General features: G+C 40.2%; 1 protein-coding gene across 1 annotated transcript; it reads right to left on the bottom strand.

Moving 5' to 3' along the window:
* Positions 1 to 13,061: 13,061 nt before the first annotated feature.
* GATA16 (GATA transcription factor 16) lies at positions 13,062 to 14,528 on the bottom strand. The gene is made up of 3 exons (XM_079058234.1): positions 14,143 to 14,528; positions 13,851 to 14,003; positions 13,062 to 13,585 (listed from the first exon to the last, which is right to left on the bottom strand). Exons 1-3 carry the CDS (start codon positions 14,161 to 14,163, stop codon positions 13,244 to 13,246), a joined length of 516 nt encoding a protein of 171 aa, XP_078914360.1. The 5' UTR covers positions 14,164 to 14,528; the 3' UTR covers positions 13,062 to 13,243.
* Between the last annotated feature and the right edge of the window lie 377 nt (positions 14,529 to 14,905).

The raw sequence follows: 14,905 nt of genomic DNA, 5'->3' as shown, positions 1-14,905 counted from the left end.
AAAAAAAAAAAAAAAAAAAAAAAAACTTGTATCAGGACTTGGTATGTAAGATACGTGAGATAGAGAAGAGAAGAGAACCTTGTTAATCTCGAATATTCTGGGCAACGTTATAAGCACATCAAGTTCTACAAAATTGCTTGAGCTCTTCCTTATCTAAAAAATATGAAAAATATATGCAGTTACATAGTAACATGACTCACAATCCGACAAACTTGAAGGCATTTTAAGACTTTGTAGATTCAAGATATCAAATTTCCATTACTTGCACATGTCATATTTGAAATCGATGTCATTTTTTATCAGGTATATAGTTAAAAACAAAGTTGGAAGATGAAGAATGATACCTTACTAAGCTTAAATCGAGAATGATTACTCGTTGAGGAATATATATATAATACAGGACGCATATATGAACCGATTGATTACAAAATTGGAGAAGATTACATGCTAATTTGTCATGGAATATATTGAATTGATAGAGTTGTTACCATAATAATCCAGTGTAAATGATAGTAATACCAAAAAATCAGGAAATCGGTTAAGGGATAGATTGATAGAAGCACGAGGTCTTATAGCTAGGAATAAATCAAAGGGTGCATGAAAGGATGCCACGTGGTAAAGTAGATAGGTAGAAGAGAGACCTGTGGCATATTATGGTTTTGTTTATTAGAGGAGGCAGATATTTTTCAAAAACTTATAACTTTTTGTGTCTAGCATTATCTGCACACAATAAAACTATAACTTCAAGCTTTTAGATTTGAAGCTTACAATTACCAGCCACCAATTAACAACGAGTTTTGTCAAATATATAGGGTAAGACTTGTATAAAGATAGTAAAATTAATTGATGGATTAAAATTGGTAGGACTGAAATAGGTAAGATTTTACTACAATTCAGAGAGGATAATTTTTTAAGTATGCAAAGAATTATATATCCATTTGTTTAAGTTTGAATGAATGCTTACTTGTTAATTTATTTTGATCTTGAAAGTTTTACGTAGACTTAGTGGGTAGCGGGTAAACAGGCAACAAGCTCCGTCGTTAACCCTTTTTGGATAAAAAAACTAATTATTTTAAAAACAAATTCGTAGATCTTATGCTCATAAAATTACTACCCATGACCCGTTGGATTCTATTGAGGAGCCCCACAATATCTGTTGCAAGGAAACCGAAAGTATCAAACGTGAAAGGTATAAACGTATGTTGATTTTTCCATGCAGGCTTTCCTCAATCGATCCACGATGACCAATATGGAATCCACTCCCCGTGCGGTCCTGGGAAGCTTTGTGATGAAATCCATTGTAATATCTTCCCATTTCCACATGGGGATGTCCAACGGCTGCGTCTTGCCGTGAGGCCGCTGGTGCTCTGCCTTGACCTTCCTGCAGGTCAGTCACCTCTCGACGTACCCGGCTACATCCCGCTTCATGCAGGGCCACCGGTAGTCAGGACGAAGATCTCTATACATCTTCATCGCCCCGGGATGGATAGAAAACCTGGATTTGTGGGCCTCGTCCATCAAAATTTGTCGTACTCCTCCCCAGTACGGAATCCAGACTCTCCCGTGCAGGGTCAGCAGCCCTCGGCTGTCATAGTCAAACGAGGCCACCTGGCTTATGATCCGCTCGCACTTCCGGCGCTCCTCCTTCATGCCCTCAACTTGCGCCTCTCAGATCCGCTCCAAAAGTGGAGTCACCATTGTCATCCTCAAGCAAATATCTCTAATCGGGGCTGCCTTGCGACTAAGCGCATCGGCCACAACGTTGGCTTTCCCCGGGTGGTAGAGGATCTTATAATCGTAATCCTTTACCACATCTAGCCACCGACGCTGCCTCATGTTCAGATTCGGCTGATCCATGAGGTACCTCAAACTCTTGTGGTCCGTGTAAATGGTACATCGAACCCCATAGAGGTAGTGTCACCAAATCTTGAGGGCGAAGACAACCGCCCCCAACTTCAAATCGTGCGTCGGTTAGTTCGCCTCGTGAGGCTTCAGCTGCCTCGAGGCGTAGGTGATAACATACCCTCTCTGCATCAATACCGCGCCCAACTCTGAGATGGACGCATCGCAGTTTACCACAAAATCCTCCACGCCCTTTGGCAGGGCGAGGATCGGCACCTCGCATAGCCTCTGCCTCAATGTCTCGAACGCTGCCTGCTGCTCAGGCCCCCAACGGAAGACCACGACTTTCTTCGTCAACCGGGTCAAGGGTACGGCTATCTTGGAGAAGTCCTGAATGAATCTTCGATAGTAGCCTGCCAACCTTAGGAAACTCCGAATCTCAGATGGAGACTTCGGAACCTCACATCTCATCACGGCCTCCACTTTGGCCGGGTCGACCAAAATACCGTTCTGGATGACAAGGTGCCCAAGAAACTGCACCTCACGCAACCAGAACTCACACTTGGAGAAATTGGCGTACAAGCTCTCCCTCCTCAGGGTATCCAAAACCTCTCGCAAGTGCTCCTCATGCTGCTCCTGCATCTTGGAGTAAACCAAGATATCATCAATGAAAACTATCACAGACCGATCCAGCATCGGTCTGCATACGCGGTTCATGAGGTCCATGAATGCGGCAGGAGCATTGGTGAGCCCGAAGGGCATCACCACGAACTCGTAGTGGCCATAGCGAGTCCGGAAAGCAGTCTTCTATACGTCCTCGTCTCTGACCCTCATCTGATGGTAGCCTAAACACAAATCTATCTTGGAAAACCAAGATTCCCCCTGTAGCTGATCGAATAGATCATCAATCCTCGTGAGTGGGTAACGGTTCTTCACCGTTACCTTGCTCAGCTCCCGGTAATCTATACACATCCGATGCGACCCGTCCTTCTTCTTCACAAACAGGATCGGGGCTCCCCAGGGTGAACTGTTCGGTCTAATGAACCCCTTATCTAACAGTTCCTGCAACTGTGTAGACAACTCCTGCATCTCAGGAGGAGCCAACCGATATGGTGCCTTGGTTATCGGAGCCGCACCAGGGACCAGGTAGATCCTAAACTCTATCTGTCTCTCCGGAGGTATCCCAGGCAGCTCCTCTAGGAATACATCTACGTACTCTCGCACCACTGGTACATCACTCACCGTCGCCTTACCCGCCTCCCGGGTATCCATAACATAGGTGACATACCCTGCGCAACCCTGCTGGAAGTAGCGCCTAGCTCTCGCTGCTGAACATAAAGTCGGTCCACGTTGTGGCCTCTCGCCATGAATCACCAGCTCTCCCCCACTTGGGGTCCTGACCCAGACCAACTATTGCGCACAGTAGATCACTGCCCCATTGGGGCTCAACCAATCCATTCCTATAATAACCTTGTTCCCACGCAACGGAATGGGAACCAAGTCTACCAGGTAGCGCTCCTCATACAGCCTCAAAACACAATCTGTAAAAACCTCTGATGCTCATACTGATCGGTCGTCGGAAATCTCGACCTCTAGAGGTCAATCCAACATTCCCGAGGACTCAGGAAACCTCTTGCTAAGGGAAAGAGAGACAAATGATCGGGTAGCCCCCGAATCAAATAACACCTGGACCAGGATACCGTTCACGTGGAACGATCCTAAACAACACTTAAAACATATACATAAATATCATAAGCGACATAAAATAAGAGCTAGGGAGAAGAAAACATACCCGTCACCACATCGGGTGCGGCACGTGCCTCCTCAACAGTCAACTGGAAAGCTCGGCTCCTCACCACCGGAGTATCTGTCTTGCCATGTCGGCCATCCGTAAGCTGCAGGGTCGCTGGAGCTGGCGCCACCACTGGCGTTGCTGCTGTTGCTGTCAATCTCGGGCAGTTGGCCTTTTTATGGCCCTTCTGATTGCAATGAAAGCAAATCAGGTCTGATGTCTGAAAGGTGGGGGTAGGGGCAGTACAATCCCTGCCCAAGTGCCCAGTCTTGCCGCACTTGTAGTAGCCCGATGATCCCACTCTACAAACTCCCTCATGCGGCCTGCCGCATTTCCTACAGCGGCCCTGGCCCGGCTGGCCCTTTGACCTAGTGTCGGATCCCTTGGGTTTCTTCCCCGAAACCCTTGTAAACTGCTTAGTCTCCGCCTTCCTCTTCCGGAGGTGCTCGATGTCAATCTCCCTCTCCCTCGCCCTCGCAATCATATCATCCAATGTCGGGCATGCCGAGTCGCTGACATGTTTCCGAATGTCAGCTCTCAATATGTCATGATAGCGGGTCTTCCGCATCTCCTCATCCCCCGCATACTGAGGTACCAATAAGGCCCTCTTCCGGAACTTGTCGGTAATCTCCGCCACTGTCTCTGTCGTCTGTCTCATGTCAAGGAACTCCCTGACCAGCTACTGGAGCTCCATAGCCGGCACAAAATCTACCCTAAACCGGGCCATAAAGTCTGACCAAGTCATGGCCTCGATGGCTGAGGTTCCCAGTGAATCACCAACTGACTCCCACCAATCTCTAGCTTTGTCCCTCAAACAACCTGCAGCATACCGGAACTTCGACCCCTCAGGGCAGAAGCTCGTCAACTGGGCAGACTCCATGTCTGCAATCCATCTCCTAGAACCAATGGGGTCCTTCACCCCGTGGAAGTCTGGCGCACCACATCCCCTGAAGTCCTTGAAGGAGAGTGTATGTGTCCCTGTCTGGCCGGATGCCATGTCGCTCCTGAACGCCCTGAGGCGATCGTCCATCAACTCGATAATCCCCTCCTTGATCGACCCGAAAATCATCTGGGTCGCCTCAAGGATGCCTCTCGTGATCTCTGACGTGATGAACTCGCGCAGTCTCTCATCAACTGGTTCGGATCCCGAACCTGAACCTGATCCTGATCCTCCTGCTCCGTGACGCGTTATCATCACCATTCTGAAATAAAACATACAATTATCAGGGTCATACAAAACCTCGAGAGGTCTCACACACTCCACAAGTTCCCCGGTTCTATCTCGACCCTCCTTGATTCGAGTATGGATCCTTTGGTTTCAGTAGTACGGGCCCATACTACTGTCCACATCTATTTGTACTTTCCTCAAGGATTGCTTCGACTTCACCAGGTCCCTTCTACTACTGCTGCACTCTTTGCTAATCTCATCCTAGGCTTACCCTAGGGTAACTCTCTAACCCACTCTCCGCCATCAGCTGCGTAAGAAGTTCCTGCCACCTTCACCTAACTAGCTCGCGAATACCATTACATATCACTAAGACCAGATAATTCTTCGAATGAGAGGTCCTACCCTACAACGGTTGGACTCAAAAAAGAGCTGCGAAATAGGGCTAGACCTAACCTTCTGAAATTATTTAGTCCTCGCAATATGTAATGTAATGTATTCGTTTACTAGTTAGCTAAAGATAGCTAGAACTCCTATTAGCACAAAGCAAGCAGCATTCGGACATTGAGTAACCCAAACCAAGCATATCCTATTCAGGTTATCATATCACTGTCTAATCAGTACTATCATGCAGCTCAATAAGCACATACAACATGCATATCAGGCATCTTCCTAGATCCTTAGCCCTATTCTAGCCTGCAGTTCTCATAATCATATCATATCATAACATAAAATGTATAGGTATCTTGGGGAAAACTTACTTGAGCTCGGTCGGTCGCGCACATCACACACCTTGTTCTTTCTCAAAACTTTTTACTTTAACTTTTAGAAAAACCATTCTCTTGTGAAAAATCTTTCAAACCCTCGATTTGAGTCCAGACACTCCCGAAGGTGTGTCCGAATCCCTCAAACCAAGGCTCTGATACCAACTTGTAACATCCCAAATTTTCAAGACCAAAAATTTCATTTTTGATATAACAATTTAGAAAATCGTTTATAAGAAAATATTGTCAAGTCATATCATTTCATCAAAACCACAATCATATGTCTCAAATTATATCATGAAAACAATATAACATCAGAGTACAATCCCAAGAATGTCATAGTGCGGAAATCATGTGTGTGATGTGCAGCTCCGCGCTGGCTCCTTCCCCTTTGCTAAAGAAGTACCTGAAACAAAACTGAAAACTGTAAGCATGAAGCTTAGTGAGTTCCCCCAACATACCACACACCATACAATATCATACTGCCAGGCAATTCTGGGGTGTCTGACCTACCCATGTCAAGCCATTCTGGGGTGCTTGACGTACCTAGCTCAAGCCATTCTGTGGTGCTTGACTTATCCAGGTCAAGCCATTCTGGGGTGCTTGACTTACCCGTCGGTGTATCTCAACCGACTACTAGGGACTATTTCATCCCTACCACTACCAATACATATAACAGAGCATCCTAGCACATAAAGCATATCAGATAGTGGCAAACCAGACAATTATCACAAAGACAATCATCTCATATATAATCACCTACTGGTGGGTCGGCATTGGTGCCTTAGACCCACCTCTACTGGAAGGTAACTCACCTCGTAAAGCTGCGTGTTGAATCTCACGGAAAGTAATCTCTAACAGCTGCTCCGATGACTCCCGACTATCATAATCACAATAACACTCAATCAGAATCTATAACACTACTTAGGGTAAAATGACCATTTTACCCCCTTGGCCTAATTTGAACCATTCATAAGGCCCAATTCTAACTTATTAAACCCAGCCCACCTATGGCCCATCAAAGGCTCCCTAAGGGCCCACTAATGGCCTAATTTTCTGAATTGGGTCGTATTCCCCAAATGGGCCCATTACAAGTCCAGAAGTTCTTAGTCCAATAATAATTTCAAAAGACCCAACATGGCCCAATAGGCCCAATGCTCTACTTCCAGGTTCCCAGGCCCAAAACTATACTCCACAGTGGGCCACGGGGCCCAATAGTCCAGGCCCAGCCTCTAAGGCCCAATAGCCCAATGTAGCCATTCTGCGTGTGTACGCGCGTCGTACTTAGCACGTACGCCCAATGTACGTTGGCCTTGACTAAAAACGGGGGAGTTGACCCAGTACGTGCAGCGTACCAGGGTGTACGCTTAGCATATTGGGCAGCTTTCTTGGGACTTCGTTTGTGACTTAATCCATTAAGTCTTCACGTCCAAAATGTAGATCCAGGTCCTTTAAGACCTCATAATCCATAAAGTCACAAACTTTATGTGCTTGCATGCATGGTTGGGGGTCAAAACATGATTTTGGTCCTTTAACAAGCTTTATGACCATCAAACACTTGCATGGTTGTAGCTGAACCATCAAGGTCCGATTTTTATGACTCTTAGTGCCTCTAAGAGCCCAAAAGGACAGCTCTTATGGTATGAAATCATCAAGATGCAAGAAGCCTCAACAATGGAGTCCAAAAGTGGCATAAAACACCCCAACATCAAATCTAAACATGCAATGATCAAGTTTGAAGCTTGATACCTCAAATGAGTCAGAAATGGTGCTAATCTTCTGGATCTACAAGCTCCTTTTGAATCCTTGCTCCTTCTTCAACCTCCTTTTCTTCTAAAACACCAAGATCACACAAATAAGCTCTCAAATGGCAAAAATACACAAAAGTGGGTTAGGGTTTTCGAGGTGGATGCTTAAGGGTGATAGGGAGGCTGGTCCAAGGACATAAGGTCCTTTAAATAGGGATTAAACCCTAAAATTTAGGGTTTAGGACCTGCGCGTGTACGTTGCGCGTACCCTTTGGTACGTTGGCGTACGTGCATGGCCTCCCCGCCCAATTCTCTTGAGTACGTTGAGCGTACCTGGCATGGTACACCCCGCATAATGCCCTTCTCAGCCCAATTCTTGAAGCCCAACTATCTTGGCCCAAACCAAAACAACCCATTATTCAATAAGATAAATAATATTAATACCTGATAAATCCCGGATGTTACAACATGGGAGGAATCAACGTGTTGTGTCCCATATTAGGGTTTCAAATGATCTGTTGTTGTTGTGTCGGGAACCTAATGGCATCGCACCACGCAAATAGTGCATATCAATTTTTTTTCAAACCCTAGTTTGATTTTTAGAGCGAAAAAAAGGATTTTAAGATTTATAAAATTTATAGTGTCCTGATCTAATCAGTCCACTATCATGAAAATATAGTTAACACAAAATAAATTGGAAATTTCATGCAAAAGATGTGAACAAGTGACTCTCACACAACTGTTGAGTTATAGGGTTAGTTAACACAAAAGATGTGAACAAGTGACTCTTACACAACTGTTGGGTAATAAGCCACGAAGGCACAACAAAAGTAATATTAAAATAAAATCTCATAATACAAGAAATGATACATGTTCAACCATATCTTATGCAACTAAAACAAACATAAAATACTAGAAATCATACACTTGAAGCCTATGAAATCTTCCATGTTCTTGATGTAGAGAGGATGTAAAGATCCCAAATTAGAACTCCACTTTTGTAGTTGCACCAAAGAAATAATATCAACAACCATCATTTAATTTTGATCGCTTGTGAACACATTGAACACTAATCCTAAACCTTTAGCGATGGTGTCACAGATCTCGGCTCGATTTCCAAATCATGGTGCAATTTTACCAGATCTAGGATTTGAGACAGAATCAAAAGATATCCGACTTTTGGTTGTTTTCTAGCCACTCTAAAAGTCAGCTACACATCCCTATTTAGATGGATGTGATTAGGGTTACTTTAAAGTGATTGCTTGGTCACTAAGAAAATATCTTTCACTTAAACCCTTAATGATTTACAAGTTTTTATTAATTTATTAATGAATAATCAATTAACAAACAAAATCCTAATTTTCTCTTTTGTCAATTATTGTTTAAATCTTTTCTTGCGTATAACCCAAAAGGATCTTACCATAAATAATAATATTACCAACTTGTTGTGACTGTGGGCACTATTTCCAACCATCTACACTAACAACCTCAACGTGAATGTAACATCACAAAAATCAGAGTAAAAATTTCATTTTTCAAAAACAACCCAAACACCATAATTGTTTATAAAAACTTTTTTCAAAAGTATAAGTCATAAATCAAAGTATCCCAAAATCCAATAACATAATAATCCAAAGGAATGTGCACGATCACGCCTTTGCTTTCCCCCGATCCTCTGAAGTACCTGAAACAACAAACTGAAATTGTAAACCAACGCTTAGTGAGTTCCCCAAGGTACCACCACACAACATAACAAACAACAACATGCATACATGAGACTTCAGCATGACTGGACCGCATCGCAGGCCTACAGACTATCTGGACCGCTCTCTGGGCCTTCGGCCTGACTGGACCACCTTGCAGGCCTTCACTCTACCCAGGCTGTCCTGGATGTCTTGGCCTTTAGCACCAGCTGGTCCACCTCAACCCATCAAACCATAACATGTCGACATATATAATAACAACAATAATCAACAAACACAGGTAGTCCTACAGATCTACCAGTCTAATCACATAACCAGCTAACACATATCTCAGCATAGCAGCACGCAACAAGATAGGATATCTAATCCAATAGGTCGGCCTTGGTGCCTTCGACCCATAAGTACAGTGAGGAAAACGCATCTCTCAGTCCGACAAATAGCTGAATAAGTCTCGGCTCCAAATGTTAGCTCTACCCGTCACATATTCATCAAATAGTGACCAATCTTAAATACAACTTAAAATACCCAAAATATTCTTAGGTCAAACTTGGTCCAATCCTGGTCAAAGTCAAAAAGTCAAGAAGTCAACCGAGTCAACTCAGCTGAGTACACATAGCATTCAGAATGGACGCATAGCGTACTTAGGCCTTTGACCAGAAATGCGATCTAGACCTCAGACGCATAGCGTTCCTGGGGGACGCTTAGCTTTCTTCAGCTGCTTTCTTTATCTCTTATTAAGAGCTTAATCCGTAAGCTCTTTTCATCCAAATTCCAGATCTAGTCCTCAAATGATGTCCTTAACCTTAAAGTTTCCAAATTTATGGTCTAGCATGGCTATTAAGTTCCCAATACCAAAAACCCTAACTTCTTGACCCATAAAGACATCCTTGTTCATGCATGGAAGGAAACTAATGACCAAGACTACATTTTTATGCTTCTAAATACTCCAAAATGTCTAAAAGGGCATCTTATATGAATTAGAGTAACCCATACTCATAATACCAAATTTATGGGACCAAAATGAACACAAATCCATGGCTAGACAAGATCTAAACATAACTTCAACAAGTTCAAAGCTTTTTACCTCCAAAATATGTCAAATGATGTTGTGATTCTGGATCCAAGATGCTCCACACTTCTAAGATGGTCTCCTTTTCTTTCTCCCTCCTTCAAGATGCTCCACACTTTAATGGCTCAAGAATGCTCAAAAATGGATTAGGGGTTTCTTGGGGATGAAGGTGGGTTGGAGGCTGATGAAAGGAAAGATTCTTGGGAGTTAAATGTTGAATATATAGGGTCCAAACCCTAATTTTTAGGTTTTTGCGTCCAGGCCGAGAACGTTATGCATCCCAGATGGACGCTACGCGTTCCTCTGAATATGCGTTTTCTCCAAAACGCTACAAGGGACCCATTTGCAAACAATTTCACACTTAAGGGTCAAAATGTAAATACTTGGAAATCAATATGTTACAGTGAAAGTTGAAGAACCCCCGACAACATGGCTCGAGGAAACGTGTGCATCAAGTAGTTGATCGAAAAGCTTGGTCATAAGGATCAAATCTAATTCAAAAGAAGATATTGTTTCCTTATATATAGAAGACTCCCTGATTCATAGTGATTGACCATCATAGTTGGACCAAGTATTTATGTAATGCTAGGATTTTTTTAGACTAGTCTTACTGATGTTGCGATAATTTTCTCTGTGAAATTTATCTTAGAAAGTGTGTTCATAACCATAATTTGGTGTTGGTTATCTCTCTTATTATGAAGCTAGTTTTTATCAATATAATTGGTTTCTAAGTACATTCTTTCTGTTCTCTTACATTATTTTATTGTTGATTTCATAGTTAGGTACCAATAACAACAAGGATTTAAAGAACACAAACACTTCAAAATCCAACTTGATCATTTTAGGTCTACCTTGAAACTTTCAAGAGAATGAATCATAAGTTCTTTTTCTAGAAATCTTCCTTGAAAACCATAAGCTTTGTTGCATTTTGTTCAAATAAATCATCAGTTGACTGCCAATAATGTTTATACATTTGATGAAGGCAGAGTATTCCCAAATTACCACCGAGTCCACTACCTTGAAAACTTTGTTAGCTAATAAATTAGCAATGATCTTGTCTTACAGCTCGATCAAGCAAATAATTCTGAAATCTTTAAGGAATCTAGGATCATCAATCTTCATAATCAAGGTATGAAAAGATGAGTTACACCCAAACTAGTGATGATTTCATTAGAGCTAGATATCATGTTTCAAATCATAGTACACAAAAATAAACTCATTAGTTTAATATTATAAATGAATTGGTTATGCATAACCCAATTAATGTCTAACATGTTTTTGCTGGAGAGCAATACTTACATCTTTAAGGAGAATTCCAGAAATATTGTTGCTTTTGTTCATACTATTTTCGAGGAAGATATCCAAACCAAATTACTAACTCTTTCTCTCAAAGAAACCGTTAATGTCTTCAAAGTAGTTTAAGTATGAGAGATATGCACGGAGCATGCTTCTTAAGATTTGTATCAAAGGTAGGATGTTATTTGTATATAGATTCGAACTCTTGTTTATGTATTTCAATATAGTTGAGGTGAGAGGATATATATTTTTTTAAACGACAAACAAACTAACCTACTTCGAAATAATCTTTTATAATCATTTATATCTCTACCGATATTTGAACTTATGACCTCTTATATGATAGAATCACTCCATACTGCTAGATTATTGACCATTTGGTAAGCAAGAGGATATTAAAAACTCTTTTACTAGTGTTGGTATAAGCATTACCTTTAACTTTGTCTCCACTATGAGGGCATGTTCTGAATTGTTATTTTATTTTCGGGCAATAGTCGCACATTATGTTCACTCATACTTTTTCGGTATGCTTACAACTTACCAAATAAATAACCTTACTTTTTAAAACTTATCTTTATACCATGTTTTTTAGGTTCTAGTGTGAATTTTGAAATAGATATTTTGAAGCATGGAAATTCTAAACATATAATCTTTCAAGTTTCAAGGTCTAGTGATGCAAACAAACAAGATATTATTTTAAACTAATCATCCACATCAAATTGTTGTAATTAATAATATTTGTTGGATACATGGTAATATTGTGAACTATAATCACTATCAATCTCAATTATGAAGACAGGATCAGAATCTATGTAGTTGAAAAAAGGTATTCATAACAAGATTCTATTGGCTTTGACTTATGTTTTGATTGTACACTCATCACCACAATTCCCATTAAAGTATTATTATGTCATCACCTCTGAAAATATCATCAAACCAACATAAGTACCAAAAAGGAAAGACGGTGACATGGATGGTCAATGTCAAATACAACATAATTATAAACTAAAGTTATTTTATTTTATTTTAATTTTGTAAGCTTTTAAATTCCCAATTAGGCCATTATAACTTGTGTTTTAGAGATTAATTATCTATGTTATTGAACTTAATGTCTCTACATTTGAACATGTTTAATGTTATGTGATTAGTTTTCATAAGATCTTTGTTTATCATTTGAAAAGAATTCAATTCTAATAACTAATAACTAATAATCACTACAAATTTCATCAAAATTCCAAATTATCAATTTTAAAATTTTGCATGCTAAATCTACATATGTAAAATCAAGTTATAACTACATAATAATTCGTTTATACTTCAAAACATTAACTTTAAAGATTTTTTATTATATAATAATTGTGCAATAATTTTTCCTAATAACTCAAACTTATATAAACATATTAGTAACAAAATCTATACTATAAAACATGATATTTCTCATTAGAGAAACTATTAAGTCTAAACGAATGTGAACTTTCATCTCTAAACTTCAAAAACAATAAAAATAATATTTGGTCAATTTGTTTCATTATAAAAAGACAAGATCATAAAAATAGATTTTTTCCAATTAAGAATAAAAAAGAACACCCTACAAGATACATCTTTGTTCTTCAAAAAAACGACACATCTATCTCTCAATTACCTCAAATTTCTTGATTCTTAATCTTAAAACCCAAAAACAATAAAATAAAAATAGATTTTTTCCAATTAAGAATAAAAAAGAACACCCTACAAGATACATCTTTGTTCTTCAAGAAAACGACACATCTATCTCTCAATTACCTCAAATTTCTTGATTCTTAATCTTAAAACCCAAAAACAATAAAAATCAAACTACCAAATACCAATTTAATTATTTCACTAATCAAGCATAAACCGATCCACAAGATAAAGCCATCAATAAAAGCGCAGCTTGTTCTACTTCACCTATCTTCCTTCTTTGTTTAGTAATGGCGGATCTTGGTCTCTGCAACACAACTTCAGTTCCTAGAGCCATTAGCTTTCTTTTCAAACAAAAATCACCCATTTGACTTCTCTTATTGCTGGTCAATCCGCTTGTTTGACTATCTCCGCCGGATGTAGAAGTGGCTCCGGCGCCGGGGCAGGTTCCGGTGGTGGTGTTTTTCTTTTGCTTTTTCTCATCTTTTAACCCCAAAAGTGCTCTTCTCTTCTTTCTGCTTCTGATTCCACAAGCATTGCATAAAGACTGTATAATAATCATCAAATAATCAGATTTAGATCATAAGGTTTTCTATTTTCAAAGTACTTTTTATATAAAATCAATCAATGATGGTGATTAACGTCATAAAAGTTACCAAAAGTATCACACATCTTTAGATCGTGTACAAAAAAATATGCCCACGAAAAAAATTAGTGATGAATGTGAATCAGACAGAAAAGCGAGTGATTCTTCATAAAAAGAATTAAAAATGTTTTTTTTTTTCAAAAATGGAAATTAAATTGAAAGATACCTTAGGTCCAGCAGGACCCCCTCTCCAGAGAGGGGTTTTAGTGGTCCCACAATCAGCACAAGTTTTGATCAAATGACTACCACCGTCGGATGAAGATGATCCACATCTATCAGGACTGTTCTTGCTGTTCATCATATCTTCACAGTCTGATCCCTGAAAATTGAAATCACACATTCAAATTCTAAAAACCAAACGCTAAAATCACTGATCAATCGAAAAAATTAGATGTAACTGGTCACTGATCAGTGATGGAAAATCATCGATCGGTGATCGGCGATCGAAGATCACACACCTTATCACTGAGATCCACCATTATCGAATCAATTAGCCGATCAAACCACTTCCTCTATCGTGATCACGTAGATCGAACAAGATTTCTTCAAATCAAACGATTCGCTGAGTATAAAACAGCTGATCATACAAGAACGAAGCACCAGAGTCGCGATTCGGTTGAAAAAAGAGAACCATAAACACAGAAAAAAGGCGAGATCGATACGAAACGAAGAACCCAAATGAATTACTTGATGATCAAAAAAGAAGAACTCGATACACACCAGAATCACTCAGAAAAACTCAAGCTATCGAATCAATGAAGCAATGATCGAAGGTAACCAACATGCAATCAGAGAGAAAGAGAGAAGACCGACAGTGAAAGAAGAGAGTGGAAGGAGCCGAAGAAGTAGTAGCGGCAAATAAAAAAGAAATAAGGTTTTTAAGGGTCAGGAAAACCCTAGGGCGCGATATGTTAAATGACCAAAATGCCCATTTGTAAATGCTATGTATATTGTCTACCCCGCCAAAAAACAAGGGTGAAAATGAAAAGGCGCGGTGGAGTTTGGTTTTTTCGTGATGGGTATTTTAGTAATTTTGTGAAAGAGAATTTGTGAAAAATGAAGATGTGATTACATGTGTGCGGCTACACATGTTTTGGATGTTTAGGGTTTTTGTGTCTTGATGACAAGAAATCTGGACCGTTGGAGAGATCGACATTTTATGGGTTTTATATTTTTTTTTCGAAGTTATTTCTGAAACAACCGTTTTTTTTTAGTATTGTT

This window comes from Lactuca virosa, chromosome 6, assembly GCF_052849685.1.
Source record: "Lactuca virosa cultivar CGN04683 chromosome 6, Lactuca_virosa_CGN04683_v6, whole genome shotgun sequence".
NCBI classification, from domain to species: domain Eukaryota; kingdom Viridiplantae; phylum Streptophyta; class Magnoliopsida; order Asterales; family Asteraceae; genus Lactuca; species Lactuca virosa.
The sequence above is the reverse complement of the archived record's forward strand: the minus strand, read 5'-3'. Positions and strand labels throughout refer to the sequence as shown.

What these genes read in the sequence shown, in the direction of transcription:
- GATA16 (XM_079058234.1), bottom strand. Translation starts at nt 14,163, where the DNA reads ATGGTGGATCTCAGTGATAAG. An exon ending in TGGTGGATCTCAGTGATAAG is followed by an intron (nt 14,004 to 14,142) that starts GTGTGTGATCTT and finishes TTCAATTTTCAG; the next exon opens with GGATCAGACTGTGAAGATAT. An exon ending in GGGGTCCTGCTGGACCTAAG is followed by an intron (nt 13,586 to 13,850) that starts GTATCTTTCAAT and finishes ATTATTATACAG; the next exon opens with TCTTTATGCAATGCTTGTGG.